This window comes from Peromyscus leucopus, chromosome 7 (genome assembly GCF_004664715.2).
Source record: "Peromyscus leucopus breed LL Stock chromosome 7, UCI_PerLeu_2.1, whole genome shotgun sequence".
NCBI classification, from domain to species: domain Eukaryota; kingdom Metazoa; phylum Chordata; class Mammalia; order Rodentia; family Cricetidae; genus Peromyscus; species Peromyscus leucopus.
Window position 1 is genome coordinate 12,536,459 of NC_051069.1, and position 15,852 is coordinate 12,552,310.

Sequence of the window (15,852 nt, forward strand, 5' to 3'; positions counted from 1 at the left end):
TTGCTTATGTATTTATTCATGTAGTACTAGGCTACCCAGGACTAGGGTACTACAGACTAAAGTAGCAATCGTCCTATTGAGCTACACTCCTTGCCCTAAAAAATTTAATAAAGATGACCAGCAAATTTTCAGAAGCCCCGGTTTCATTGGCGGAGACCTGGTATTCAGAGTTAGAAGACATCCTAAGATTACAAAAGCATGGACACTAACTACATATTTTATATCTGCTTTATTAGGCGTGTCCGGAAAGTGGTAGAAGTATCCGGGAGGTACAGTGTGCATCCTACAACAACAAGCCATTCATGGGCCGGTTTTATGAATGGGAACCGTTTGCAGAAGGTAAGGCAGCTGGGTCTGTTCCCTTGACTCAGCTGTGTCAGTAGGAATTATTATTATTATTATTATTATTATTATTATTATTATTATTATTATTATCATGATCATCACCATTATTGTTGTTGTTATATGTCATCATCATCACCTCATCTGTTCTCCCAACCCTGTGGTTTTCTGGTTGGTCCTGGATGTGTTGAAGTGATCCTAGCTGGAGAAAATGTGACCCTTAGAGCAGAGTGGACCACGGAGGTCTTTACCAGGTGTTGCATAGCCCAGAACGCACTTGGACTATCCTTGACTGTGAGGCATGGCTGAAAACAGGCAGCATCTGAGAAGGGCACGAGAAGTGGCCAGAGCAGGCCTTGGGGAAGGAGCTGGTAGATAAGGCATGAGCAAGCTGAGAGCAAAGAGATTTTTTTTTTTAATTTGTTTTTTTTTTTTTTAAGATTTATTTTACGTACATTGGTTTCTCACCTGCATGTGTGTATGTCTGTGTGTCTGTGGGAGGATGTCGGATGCCCTGGAACTGGAGTTACAGACAGTTGTGAGCTGCCGTGTAGGTGCTAGGAATTGAACCCAGGTCCTCTGAAAAAGCAGCCGGTGTTCTTTACTACGGAGCCATCTCTTGAGCACTGTTTTTTGTTTTTCAACCTTGATATCTGTTAGACAGGCTGGTGTATACACTTAAGAAAGCATGCAGATTGATAACTGTTGACCCATCAGGAGACCTCTCATGTCTCTTCCAAGCATAGAAGGACACCAAGGCCCCTTGCCATGTCACAGTGCTGCTCAGAAGTTGGCAGAGCTTCTCCATACTGTTCTGCATACTGGAGTCCTTTTTCTTTGTCAAAATTCACATAAGAGCAGGGAGTGTGAACTAAGCTGCGTTTGGTTCTGAGATGTTTCCTATGAGGTAGTCTTGGCAGTGGTCCAGGAAAGCTTATGGGGATTCTACACTGGCAGCCCCGTTGGCTGGAGGCGGAATCCTGCCACCTTGCAGATCTTTGCCTGGATGTCAGTTCTTGGTCTCAGCCCAAGGCAGGGGCTGGAGCTGCTGGGGTACTTCAAAACCAGAGTCCAAAACATTGCTACCATGTCCAGGATCTTAAAAAAAATGTTGGGGAGGCTTAGCAGTGAGATGTGCTGATGTTCATGAGAATCTACTCCCTCAGGGGCCAACCCAGTATGACCTAAGGAGATACTAAGGTGCTTCTCCTGTCTCTTGATAAGAGGCAAAAGAGATAGAAAGCCAACTGCTCTGAGACCAAGTACAAAGTCCTTAGTGTCTACGGCATCTAGAGGACAATCTGTGAGTTGTTAGGTTCTCAGATGGCCCTGTGACCTCAAGGTCATTACAAACAAACTTGAATTTAATTGAGATATGTGAGATCCAGTCAAGAAAGGTATGCGGTTGAGACATAGAACCAGCAGAACACAAGTATGAGAGAGGATATGGGGTCCAGGGTCAGCAAAGGAGGGAGGGTCTAAGGTCCTGGGGCAGCAAAGGAAGGAACGTTCAAGTTTGGTGGGAACAAGGGGAGGACTCAGGGTCCTGGGGGAGCAGAGGAGGGAAGAGTCCAAGATCCTCGGGAGTAAGGGAGGGAGACTTAAGGAAGTTTGATGCTCTGGATGGAAATCAGTTCAGATCTTTTCCTTTCTTAAAATGCTATGGAATTCTAATTTGGATCCTGAATAAGGAGGGCATTGGTGGAAACCGTGGTGAAATAGCAGCGTGTGCATACTTCAGATGGTAGCACTATGCCAGTGTCTTAGCTTTATATAAACCTTCTATGGTTTTATAAGATAGGAACAAGTTGGATGGAGAGAGGAGACGACTTCTTTGTGCTATTTTTGCAACTGTTCTGTCAACCTGAAGTGGTTTCAGATTATAAACTTTTCATAAAAGATGGTGTGCTTTCATTTGGCTTGGTCTTATGACAACTCTGTGATTTTTCTCTGAAGCCTTTACATCGGTAAGGAAGAGTCCACGGGATTAAACTGTAAACCCCGCACCCCCACCCCTTTGTATCCATCCTAGAATCTCAGTATGCAGTTCTATTTGCAAATGGGGCTGGGCTGTTGCAAATATGATTACCTAGGCTAAGGGAGTGGGAAAGATGACTCAGCAGTTAAGAACACTTGATGCTTTCCCAGAGGACTGGAGTTTGGTTCTTAGCACCCAAGTTGGGCAGCTCACAACCACCTGCACCTCCTGCTTCGGGGATTCTGATGTCTTATTCTGGACTCTGAGGGCATCTGCACTTACACGTACACATTCCTATACACAGATACAGACATCGGCACATAATTAAAGCTATAATAAATCGTTAAAAATTAATTGCCTACATTAAGTCTGCACTGGAGCTGGTGGGCTTCTGATCGCTAATGGATGGTGTTCTCATCAGAAGAGAAAGTTCACGGGCAGGTAGGAGGACACCAAGTTAGGATGAAGGCAGAGACAGATGTGCCTGCAAGCCAAATGACAACACCATGGTTGCTGGACACTATGGGGTCCAGGAGAGGCACGGGCAGGATTGTTCCCTGGAGCCTTCGGAGTGAGCATGACCTGCTGGCATTTGCGTTTCCAGCTTCCAGATCTGTGAGAAAAGTCTTCTGTTGTTTTAAGCCAGCGTGACCATGTTGTCTTGTCATGGTGATGGCTGATAAATAGAGCGAGGAGTCAGGTTGTGGATCTATTGAGATCCACTCATGTGTGTAGCTCAGGAAGTGGGATTATACTGATGAATATTTAGAGGTCCCCTGGGGAAATGAGACATGCAACCAAAGAGAACCATCTGATGGACCCAGGCTCACACAAGGCAATGTTCTCAGCTTGAGCAGCTGAGGAGCCTTCTAGAAATGTTAGTGCTTTGGTCCCACTCCCAGAGACTGTGATTTAATTGGTCTGGGATGAAACCTGGGTATCTAGATGATGATGATGATGATGATGATGATGATGATTAATTGTAAAGATCCCCAGTGATTCCAACAGGATTGAGAATGCTTGGGTTTCTTTGAGCAGCATCCTTCTGTTGTTGCTGGCTGTGCATGCCAGCTATTTCATGCTATTCTCTGGGGAGAAAGATGCATTTCTCTCTGAAGAGCAGAGCAGCCCACTCAGTGACCGAGTGAATGCCACGGTTCCCCTGGAACTGAAGCTGTGCACCGGATCTTCTCTGCAGGGACAAGGTGGTTAGTAGCTTGACGACTTGTCCTAACTCTATAGCCGTCTGGACCTGGGTCTAACGAGAATAGCTTGGTTCAGATCACAAAGAAGTCACCCTGCCAGTGTGTCCATGTGTGGCGATTATTCCTAAGGAGGGTTCTTCTCGTCTGGCTTAAGTATGATTCTACCTTCCTGCTCTCTTTCTCCTCTGTCCTGGGGAATCAACCAAGAACTGGGAGAGACTAGTATAACACTCAGAGTCCATATGCTCACCAGCCTGACTTCACACTCACTATATAGTTGTGGGTGACCTTAAACTTTCAAGTACTAGGATCACAGGCATGTGCCACTACGCCGATTTAATGGCTGATCTCTTTTTTAAATACCCATATAGGGGATGGGTGATTTATCCACTCGGAGCAGAGCAGGCGGATTCTGTGATTCGAGAGTGGCTACAGTGAGTAGAAGCGCAAGCTACAGAGATGTTCGAATATAATACCCATATAGATCATGGGAAACTACTTATGACACAGCATGTTCATTGCTGAATGCACCCGTTATCTCATATTGTGAAAGAAACCCAAACTAAATGCATTTAACCAAAATTTTTTTGAAAGCATTTTATTGGTCATATTACTGAGAAATTAAAAAGATGGGCAGAGTTGAGATTGGCTGCATTCCAGGAAAGCCAGACCCTTCCGCTTTTCAGTCTTTCTTCAACCCTTGGTTCTGCTCACTTCTTTTCCAGGCAGGCGAGCAGACTTCCATGGCTTTGTACTTAGAGCTCTCCCAGGTGAGACAGTCTCTCTCAGCGGGTGTTTTGGGTCAACTTGGGTGCCTCCCACCCCCACTCCTGCAAAGGAGTGTTAAAACTCTAGTTTCTAATACCCGTGGATGTGACGATGTTGCCTAGTTTTATGTCAACTTGACACAAGCTACAGCCATTTTAAAAGAGGGAACTTCCATTAACACAGATTGGTCTGTGGCACACCTGTAGTGCAGTTTCTTGATTGATGATGGATGTGGGTGGGCCTACTCCCTGTGGGCGGTACCACCCCCGGTTAGGTGGCCTTGGTGTAGATAAGAAAGCAGACTGAGCAAGCCAGTAAGCAGCAGTCCTCTGTGGCTTCTGCATCAGTGTCTGCCTCCAAGTTCCTGCCTTGAGTTCCTATCCTGACTTCCCCAGATGACAGACCATAAACAAAACCTTTCCTCCCCACTTGCTTTTGGCCATGGTGGGTTATTTTGTTGGTTGGTTTTTTGTTTTGTTTGTTTGTTTTTTTTAAAGACAGGATGTCTCTCTGTAGCCCTGGATGTCCTGGAATTCACTTTGTAGACCAGGCTGGCCTCAAACGCAGAGATTCAGCTGCCTCCGCGTCCCTGGTGCTGGGATCAAAGGCGTGGTGCCAACACTCTTAGCTGGATCACAGAGTTTCGTCACAGCAATAGGACCCCCAAATAAGACTGTGACCTTGTCAATAATCTTCCTGGTTGTAATCAGGATGTTGGTTAAGGTGAGTTCATACTGAAGGCAGGTAGGTCCTTGTGTGCTGTGACTCCTGTCCTCGGGGACAGCCGAGTACACCAAGAACCCAGTGCGAAGATATAGATAGCCATGACAGGGGCAGACAGAAAGTGAAGTAGTGTGGCTGTAAGCAAGGGGCACCAGGGATTGCCAGTACCTGCCAGAAATCAGGAGGAGACATGGACAGACTTTTTTGCATACCCTCCTTTCCAGCACTTCAGAGAGAACATGCTCACACCTTGACTTTCCTTCCTGGCTACCAGATCTGTGAGTCAGTTCCTGTTGCTAGTAGTTTATGTGGTGTGTTACACCAGTGCTGGGAAACTCACAGTCTTGATACTTTCCAATGTTAGGAAAACTGCAGAGTTGTCTTTTCTGATTGTATTTCCATCCCTGAGCCCTATTTTGAGGCATGGGTTCCTTGGGCTAGCACCTACATCTCATGACACAGAGACAGTCAAGTGGGGGTCGGGCTGACATTAAAACGTTCTTGCACAAAAATCAGTAAGAGGTTTGGGGAGATAGCCGTGAAAGTGCAAGCATGGGAACCTGAGATCAATTCTCAGCACCCACGTAAAAAGCCAGGCATGGTGCATACTTGAAATTCCAGTGTTGGGAGATGAAGACAAACTGTAGGGCTCACTTGAGGCCAGACAGCCTAGTAAGAGGTCCTGTCTCAAGAACAAGGTGGGTGGTCCTGGAGGTTGACTCTGGTCTCCATGCGTATAGTCACATGTGTATCTCAGACCATTGAACATGCACGCCATACACACACACACACACACACACACACACACACACACACACACGAGAGAGAGAGAGAGAGAGAGAGAGAGAGAGAGAGAGAGAGAGAGAGAGAGAGAGAGAGAGAGAACAGTATGCTTGTCTTGAATAAGCCGCATCCAGGATTTAGCAGCTATCTCCTACATTGTGTTACTAGAAAATTCAGCTGCCTTTTAGAATATTTACTAACACTGGTGTTTCTCACAGACCTACAAGGAGACAAATGGTTACAGAAGTTGCATTTATTTTGACTTTGTTTAAATAATTCTTACTCTTCTTCATTTTTTTTTTCCTACTAAGACTCTCTTCTTAGCTTTATTATTCTTCCTTTCAAATGACTCCCAGGCTGGGCAGTGGGAGGAAGGCAATGTTAGTGTTTCTGTGTTGGTGTTGTGTTCAGGCTGGATGGCTGGGTTTTGCATTGGGCTCTGGGCTGCGTTTGTATGTCTCCTGCTATTCGCTTGTGCCTGCTTAGGGACACAGCTGCACTCATTCAGCCCAATGCCACACAGAATAGTAAAAGCAGAGAACAGGCTCTGATAAACACATTAATTTCACCAGATGGTTCTTCTTGGGCCTTTAATCGCATTTCCTGGATAGGATGACCTCGCCTCAGATAATGCCTCTAGGAATTTTTCTCACAGCCCTAGACCTTAAGCTTGTAGCAGGATGGAAGGAGAATCAGTGTGCCCGTGTCCTGTTTGGGGCTGTCATCTCAGCTCCCTTATACTCTCATATTTGGCTTGGATCGTATGTGGTCGTCATACCTAAAATGGAACTGTTTAACAAGAAGACCTGGACATTGGGGAAAATCATATAGTACTTCGTCTCCTGTTATACATGGTGGATATATCCTGGGTTCCCTGTTGGTGCTGAAACATTGGGTAGTACCAAGTCCTGTACACCTCGTTATCTTGGTATCTTTCCCATTGCTGTGATAAAATACCACAACGAAAGCGACTGAAGGGAGGAAGGGTTTATTCTGGCCTGTGGTTCCAGAGGGTCACCATCCATCATGGTGACAAGACGTGGAAGCAGGCAGGGAAGACATTACAGCAGGAAGCTGGCTGGTCACCTGGCATCCAGATTCAGAAAGCAGAGTGAGCAGGAAGTGGGCTGTAAAATGTCAAGGCCCGCCCTCAGTGACCCACTTCCTCCAGCAAGGGTCCATTCACCTCCTAAAAGTTTCACAACTTTCTGAAACAGCACCACCTACTGGGAACCAGGTGTTTGAACAGATGAGCCCATGGCGGAACCAAAAGTATTTTTTCTATATGTAAATACCTATGGTAAACAATTGTACTGTAGTGAAAGTTGTGTGAATGTGACTTCTCTTTCAAGATGCTGTCAGTCTTAGCAACAATGACATGACTCTCTCTCTCTCTCTCTCTCTCTCTCTCTGTGTGTGTGTGTGTTGTGTGTGTGTGTGTGTGTGTGTGTGTGTGTGTGTGTAGGATGAGTGGATGGGTATATGCACCCTTGCATATGTATGCAGAAGCTGGAGAAAAGGACATCAGGTGTTACCTCAGTTGCCCTGCCTTCTTCCCATGAAACAGAGCCTCATGCTAAACTGGAAGATCTTCATTTTGGCTTGGTTGGCTGGCTAGCAAACACTCAGAATCCTCCTGACTCCACCCCACAGCTCTGGGATTACAGGCATGCATGGCCATGCCTGAATTTTCACATGGGTGCTGGGAATTTGAACTCAGATCCTTATACTTGTACTGGAGGTATTGTTACCTATTCTGTTGTCTTCCCGGGTGTTTGTTTTTCTTGAGTGCATTTGTTTTAGTTGGAGAAAGTAATACAATGCTTCTCTTTGGCATATCTCATTTCAGCCTCAGTAGCCTTGTGCTGTGTGTCCTTTATTAAGCCAGATAGGGTTGAACACAGCATTGTGAAACCATGTGGCAGCTGAAATGATGGCTGAGGCAGCCACTAAGTGACTGGCAGGTAGGTAGTATGTATTTCATGGATCTGCCTGACAGAGATGATTCATGTCCCAGGATGGATGGGGAGGGATGGTGTAAGATGCCATCATGCTTCTCAGAATCGTGTGCAAGTTAAAATTCAAGAATTTCTCACTTCTAGAATTTTCCATTTAATAATCTTTCAGTTAGTATTGGCCCTAGAAATTGAAACTGGAAAGTGAAAGCATGCATAAGGAGACCCCACTGTGCCTCTTTTCGTGTGAGGACACAGGGACAGCTAACATTCTGGTGTCACATGTTGTCAGGTTGTTGTAATATAGACAAGGGTATACCACCCTTCTTTATTTATTTATTCATTCTGTGGTGCTGGGAATGGAACCCAGGGCTTCATGGGTGCTAAGTACTCTACCACTGAACTATATGCCCAGCCCAGATAGCAATGTTAATTCATAGCCACAGGGGCAGATTTGTGTTTGGGCGCATTAAGTATACTGTGTTCTGAGAGATAAGCTAAAGAGAGTGGGCTTCTGAAAGCCTGAGGTGAGGCTGAGAAAGGAACGGGAGCTTGTCTGCTGGCGACATGAACAAGGCAATTAATACATTTGGTCGGGAGGGACCAGCGTATGCTGCAGTAACATCCCCAGTCCTAATGACTTAACTAAAAGTTTCTCTCCTTCAGACTGCATAGTAATGCAATATGTGTCCTACTCATTTGGAGTCCACAGCTGGTAAAAGCTACATCCCAATTCAGACTTATCCTGAGATAGGGCAAGGAGACATATGATTCGTACACAGACTGTTTTTTTTTTGGGGGGGGGCTGTTCAAAACAAGGTTTCTCTGTGTAGCCCTGGCTGTCCTGAAACTCACTCTGTAGACCAGGCTGGCCTCGAACTCACAGAGATCTACCTGCCTCTGCCTCCCGAGTGCTGGGATTAAATGTGTGCGCTGCTGCCACCATTCGGCTTCCTACACAGATTTTTAAAGCTTCCATCAATAGTGGTCCCCACTGTTTGTGCTCACATGTTTGCCCATTAGCCAAAGCAAGTCACATACCAGGCTTCACTTCAAAGGGAGCAGGTTGCCATCATCCTACTGTATATTGAGAAAGAGGAAAAATAGAGTCTTAGTGACCAGCCCTAAGGACCAGGACAGGCACAAAACTCCATTGAATTCCTTTCTTTTAAGTCCCAGTGACTTTTATCAGGCTGCTTGCAAGAACAGAAGGTTTTGTTCCAGGAAGTGCTACTGTGTAGCACTGTTCTGTAATATCTACAGGGTGCCAAGGGACTACCTTCAAGTTTTTTCCCATTGATTAGTTCTCCATGGTAGCAGATATTTATGATATCTGGTATCAGGATTTTGGTACCAGGTATCCAGGGGTACTGATTCCCTCACTAGCCATGTTGTTGACCAAAAAACACATGCAATATTATCAAAACCATGAGCTATAGTGAAGGAGGCATAGACTAAATGTAAGGTGTTCCTTAGTCCTTAATCCTTAGGATTTATGAACCTTCATAAATGACAGGGAGGCCTTAGGGAACTGAAAGGCAGTTCCCATTCCTCAGTGAGGAATCTAGAAGGCTCTTACAAGATCCATTTTCTGAGATCTCTCATATATGCTGGGGGGGGGTGCCTAGCAAATGGGCCATGTGTTTGTTTTAGAGATGGGGTGTCATGGAGAACAAAGTAAAATGTAGAGGGCAACGTCTCTACGAAGACAGAAGGCCAGTTTGGGTTTCTTACATGTTCATTTTGAATTAGTGTTGACCTCAGCTAGTAAGATGCCCAGGAGGAAGCTGAAGATGTGAGACTCTGATTTAGAGATCATTGAGGTCTGAAGATTCATATTTTGAGTCATTGACCTCCAAAGATGATTGGATAAGACCTTCAAGAGAATTTAAAATCACAAGATGGATCATACAGGGTCAAAAATTAAGCTTTTTATCACAACAAGGAAGCAGAATTAAGAGACTTGGGGTTGGGGACGTAGTCTGTTGGTAGAGAGCTTGCCTAGCATCTATGATGATGTGGAGGTTTGAAAGAAAATGGCCTCCAAAGAGAGTGGCACTATTAGGAGGTGTGGCCTTGTTGGAGTAGCTGTTGCTTTGTTGGAGGAAACGTGTCATTGTAGGGGGCAGGTTTTGAGGTCTCCTATGCTTAAGCTACATCTAGTGTGGAACACAGTTCACTTCCTATTGCCTGAGGATCAAGATGTAGAACTCTCAGTTCCTTCTCCAGCACCATGTCTGCCTGTATTCTACCATGCTTCTCACCATGATTGGACTAAATCTCTGAACTGTAAGCCAGCCCCAGTTAAATGTTTTCCTTTATAAGAATTGCCATGGTTGCTGGGTGGTAGTGGTGTCTTTAATCCCAGCACTCAGATGGTAGAGGCAGGCAGATCTCTGTGAGTTTGAGGCTAGCCTGGTCTACAAAGAGAGTTCAGGACAGCCAAGGCTATACAGACCCCATCTCAAAAAAACAAACAAAAAGAATTGCCAAGCTCATGTTTTTCTCTCACAACAATAGAAACCCTAACAACGACAGATACTCCAGCATCTCATAAGCTGTGCATGATGGTACATACCTCTAATTGTAGCAATTGGGGGGTAGAGGCAAGAAGAGCAGAAATTCTGTGTCAGCCTTGGTTATCTTAAAATAAAACAAAACAAGACAAAAAACTAATAGTAAAATAAAATAAGAGGCTCAACCATTAAAGAAGACGAGAAAGGTGGTCCAATGGGTAGGAGAGCTACCAGAGCATAATAATCTCAGGGCATTAAAAGAAAAAATGCATAACTGTATATGCTAATGAAGCTCATTATTTATAATGTTCTCTTTCATATACTACAATGAAAGTTATGGACTGGGTGTTTTGGTCCTTCAAAAATTCATACATTGAAGTTCTAATCTTTATTATGGTTGTATTTGACACTGGGACCTTTAAGAAAATGATTACAATTAAATGAGGTCCGAAGAGTGGGGGACCTAAGCAGATAGAATTAGTGTCTACATAAGAGGAGGACTACATGCCAGCATTTTCTCCGTGAAGAGATGTGAGCGCGTGACACAATAGTGGGGACCTTCAAGCCAAGGACAGAGGCAAGCCCGGGAAAACTCCCTCTGGTACTTTGATGTTAGGTTGTCAACTTTCCAAATTATTTTACTATGCAGGTAATGTTGACTTAGACAATGAGGATCAAATAAGATGATTTTTTAAAAAACTGCACATATGTGTGTGTGTGTGTGTGTGTGTGTGTGTGTGTGTGTGTGTGTATCGGTTTTTCAAAACAGAGTTTCTCTGTATAGCTCTGGATGTCCTAGAACTCTGTAGACCAGGCTGGCCTCAAACTCACAGAGCTCCACCTGCCTCTGCCTCCCTGAGTGCTGAGATTAAAGGCGTTGCCACCACCACCCAGCTGCATATAGTTTATTGAACACACTTTATGTAGTTGGTAGAGTTACAAGGGCTAACTCCACCTCACAGTAACCATCTAGATAGTGGTATCATCCTCATTTTCTACAGGAAAAGGGGGTATAGAATAGTCAAGTTATTGCCTATGACCAGCCAGCTAGCAAATAGTACAGCCCCTCAAACTCAAAAGTATGCCAGTGGAAGCTTGACTCTGATGTGGATGGGGCAGGAGAAGTGTTTCAAAGACCCAGACAATGCTGCAGGATGTGAAGGAAAATGGAAACTCCAAAACCAAAACTGGAATGGCCCATTGCCCATTCAAGAATGTTCTAGAATATTACCTGTTATAGTGTTATTCCCCAACTGGAGAAAAGATAAGGGGATAGCCATCTCTTAAAAGAGTCTGCTGTGACTGAGCTGTGGTGACACATGCCTTTAATCCTGGCACTTGGGAGGCAGAGCAGATGGGTCTCTGTGAGTTCGAAGCCAGCCTGGTCTACAGAGCAAGTCCTAGGATACTCAGCATTGTTATGTAGAGAAACACTGTCTCAAAAAGCCAAAAAAAAAAAAAAAGACTCTGCCATGAAGAAGGCATATTGAGAATGCTCACTGGTTTAAGAAGAAAGAGAAAGGCTTGTAGGGAAAGGCTTGTGCTTGTTAAGAATGGTGTAGGTGGAGAGGTCAGGATGACTGTAGACCAAGAGGATGAGATTCATATACAGGAGTAAGGATTCGTTGGAAACCCATGTCCAAACCTGTTCAGTCCTAGAAGCAAAGATGCCGAAGAGACTCTATCTTTTCTTTCTGAAAATGTATGCTATTACTTCGTTACACACCTTTAAAGAAAGCTTCTTCACCATTGAACAAAAATTAATTTATTTGAGACAAATGGGAGAAAGCATATGTCCATAGCGATGTTGGTTCAAAAATGTTCGTAGCACTCTTTTCCATAAGAGATCAACTGGAAGCAAACCAAGGACCCATCAACAGGATTCTGCATAAACTAGTTGTACATTCACCTGGTGGAGTATTATTTGGCAATAAAAAAAAGAATGTGCTACTGATACATATAAAAATCTGGTTGAAGCCCAGAAACATTATGGTGAGCAAAATCAGCCAGACATAACAGAACACACAGTCCAGTTCCATTCCCATGATGTTACAGAAGGTGGGGGGAAAGCACAACCAGGTTATGGTAAAAGAATTCCAGTGTTTGCCTCTGGAGGTAGTGGGGAGGGTTAGCTGGAACGGAACATGATGGAACCTTCTGGATTGATGGTATTGTTCTCTGCCATAATATCATCCATGGCTGTTACACAGGTGTATGCAGTTTTCCAGACCCACAGGACTGCTCCCTTGTAACCCAGGTGTTTTATTGTGCAGAGCTATACTTTAAAAATTATTCTTTGGGCTGGAGCGATAACTCAGCAGTTAAGAGCACTGGATGCTCTTCCATAGGACTGAATGAATGAGATTTGCACAGAGGAGCAAGGGTTCGCCAGAAGCCTGTCTATGAGCCTGGTCTGTCCTAGAAGCAAGGATGCCACAGAGGCACTGTCTTTCCTTCCTGCCAAATGTATGCTATTACTTCTTTTTGATTCCTAGCACCCATGTGGCAGCTCATTAACCACCTGTAGCTCCAGTTCCAGAGGATCCAGTACTCTCTTCATGGCCTCTATGGGCACCAGGCACACATATGATGTACAGACATACATGCAGGCAAAACATCCCTATGCATAAAGTATAATTTTTATAAAAGAGATTTAAAAATGTGTTCTCAGTCCAGCAGGATGACTTAGTGACCAAGAGTGCTTGCTGCCAAGCCTCATGGCATGCATTTGGTCCCAGGCCCCACGTGGTAGAAGGAGAGAGCCGACTTCTACAGAATGTCCTTTTGACCTCCACATATGCACCTCAACACACACACACACACACACACACACACACACACGCACGCACGCACGCACGCACGCACGCACGCACGCACGCTCACACATGCACACGCAGAGTGTAACTTAAAAGTTATTTTCTTTGCCCTTCCTTCTTCCTTTGTCTCTTCAATTCCCCCTTGTCTTTTCAATTCATTTGGCTATATGTTTATAGCCAATATAAGTGTCATAATAGTAAAACTTATTCTGAACTCCGAGCTTCAGCTGTGAAGGCTGTACCCATTCGGCCATCTCCCCAGCCTTTGGGCAGACTCCTTAATACCTTTGGAAGAGGATTGGAATTGGGATCTAGCTGGGGGTTGGTGGCCTTCCATTCTTCTTGCTCTGCATTCCTGAAGACTGTCCCAATGGTCTCCCTACTGTGGCTGGTGTGAGGCTGTGTGGCTCCCAGTTTGCCTACAGTCATTATGCTGGCGTGATTCTGGTTGAACAGTGTGCATTTACACATGGGCGTGGGCTGCTGCTCTTTGTGTAAGAGGGTGGACTCCGGTCTGGGGAAGCAAAGGGAGGTCGTGATGATTCTCTTCCTTCTCCTCTGATGGCCTTACTCCTTCCTACGAAGTGGATTGGCTCTCCTCCTCCCTCCCCCACGCAGGATTAGAAATGTGGAATGCTTCTAGAACATGTCTGCTGCTTGCCTCCTTACCGCTCTCATTAGCTGAAGAGGAAGGTGAGTGCAGGATGGGGCCTGTTTCCCACACTTCTCTCAGTCTTGTCACTGGGAAGTTTAGGATATGGAAAGATCACTGAAGGGAGAAAATTGCTGTTCTGGAAGGTGTAGTTGATTCTTGTTAAAATAAAAAAAAAAAAAAAAAAAAAAAAAAACACCTTTTTTCCTGGCACTTGAACCAGTGTCATTCTGAGTAATTAGTGAAAAACAGCCAAGGGTGTGTTTCAACATCTAATAAGCAGATTAGTCTCAATACGAAGAATCTTAGGGATTTGAAATCAAGCATAGAACTTAAGCCCATTGCAAAATATCAAACAATGAGACCGAAGCCTGTTGTTTCCCTCTTGGTGTTCTGTAAGGACTGCTTCTCGTAGTCCTGAGGGTGTGGCTGGTCAGGATGGACAGGGCTGATGTCCTATTCCACAGCAGGCTCATTCCACAGCTGTGGGGACCCAGGAGGGTTACATGGTCTAGCCAGGTTAAAGAGAAAAAAAATGGATCCAATTAAAAAAGGTTATGGGTTATGGGCATAGGAAGGTGGCTCAATCAGTGATTGCCTTGCAACAAGAAGACCCGAGTTCAAATTCCCAGAACTGACAAAAATCTAAGAGCCATGGTACGCGCCTCTATAGCCTCAGTGCCGCAAGATGGGAGGTAAAGGCAGGAGGATCCCTGAAGGCTTGTAGCCCAGCTGGCCTGGCTTGCTCTGCAAAGTCCTAGGCCATGGAGAGATCCTGTCTCAAATGAAAGGTAGAAAGTGTCTGAGGACTGACACCCGAGGTTGTCCTCTAACTTCCACATACCTGCCACACCCATAGTTCTGCATGCACGTGCACACGCACACACTTGAGATGCACATTGCATAAGCACAGCCTCCTGGACTGAGAGTAGTGCTGTGCCTCAGGGGCCAACAAGGAATCTCTCCCCTCCTGCAACCAAGCTATGACTGATTAATTTTCTTTAAAAACAAACAAATGTGTTTGTACATGAAGGAATGTCAAGACTTTTCCAGGAAATCCTGGGGCTCTCTCTTAATCGCTGTAGCACTCTCTTCTCACTCTCCCAGAGGCCACCAGCTTGTAGGGTGGGAGAGGGTGCCCAGAGGAGTGGTTGAACATTTTCTCACACCTGACGTGGATGCTGAGAAATGCCTGTCTGGCCAGCATTAAGGGGATTTTGGAGTGAGAAGGTTTACAATTAGAAGTTGACCAACAGATGGGCAGTGTGTGTTTAAATTGGAAGCTCAGCTCACCCTTTACATACTTATCAAAAACATTCTCTCCCACTGACATAATCCATCCCCCAAAGCTGTTAAATAGCGCCCATCCCTGTCTCCATTTCTCAGAAATTGCAGAGAACATTCCATGATTCAGTGAGACTTGCTTCCAAAGGATTAAAGGGAAAATCCCATGTATATCTATAGTCCAAGGCAGAAGAGTGAGAATGTTCCTGCCCCACCTGGGTGAAGCTGGCCTCCCTGCATGCTTATCTTATCTTTACAGTTTGCCCTGAAGTGGTTATTTATAGCCTGGCTACCTTTTGTAGCCCTGTTGAACTGAAGGCCCAGGTTTTCCCACTTAGATCTTTTAAAGCAGCCAACTTTTCATCCTGGATTCTCCTTTTGCAAGGCTGTAAATATTTCTCCTTTCTTCAACTGATTGTTGGGGTACGGAACATGCCGTGTGTTTAGCACGTGGGCTGTTTTCTTTAGCATATAGTGTACTCTTCATAGGTGCCAGCTTTGACTGACCATGACTGATGAGCTAGGCTCAAAGGAGTGTCAGGTATTGATTAGTGATGTCTTGCTGGACAGGGGTACGGGGGTGGGGGTGTGTGTGTGGAAATAGTAGCACACCTGTTGCATCAGCTCTGCAGCTTTTCAAGTCATGCTTACAAAGCTAAGCATGTTGACCTCACTAATGCTTGAAAATTTGGGATGAACCTGATTTGTTGAATAGAGGTGAGATTCTTTTTATTTTTCTTATTTTGGGGAGACAAGGTCTTGTGTATCCCAAGCTGGCCTTGCACTCTTTATGTAGCAGAGGTTAACCTTGAACTTCTGATTTTCCTGCT

General features: G+C 45.0%; 1 protein-coding gene across 1 annotated transcript in view; it reads left to right on the plus strand.

The window, feature by feature from the left end:
- Positions 1–15,852, plus strand: part of Thsd4 (thrombospondin type 1 domain containing 4) — a 573,943-nt gene that overhangs the window by 144,326 nt on the left and 413,765 nt on the right. Inside the window, exon 6 of the mRNA XM_037207445.1 lies at positions 237–339. Within this exon, the coding sequence (XP_037063340.1) occupies positions 237–339 (103 nt within the window). The remainder of the gene's footprint in view (positions 1–236; positions 340–15,852) is intronic.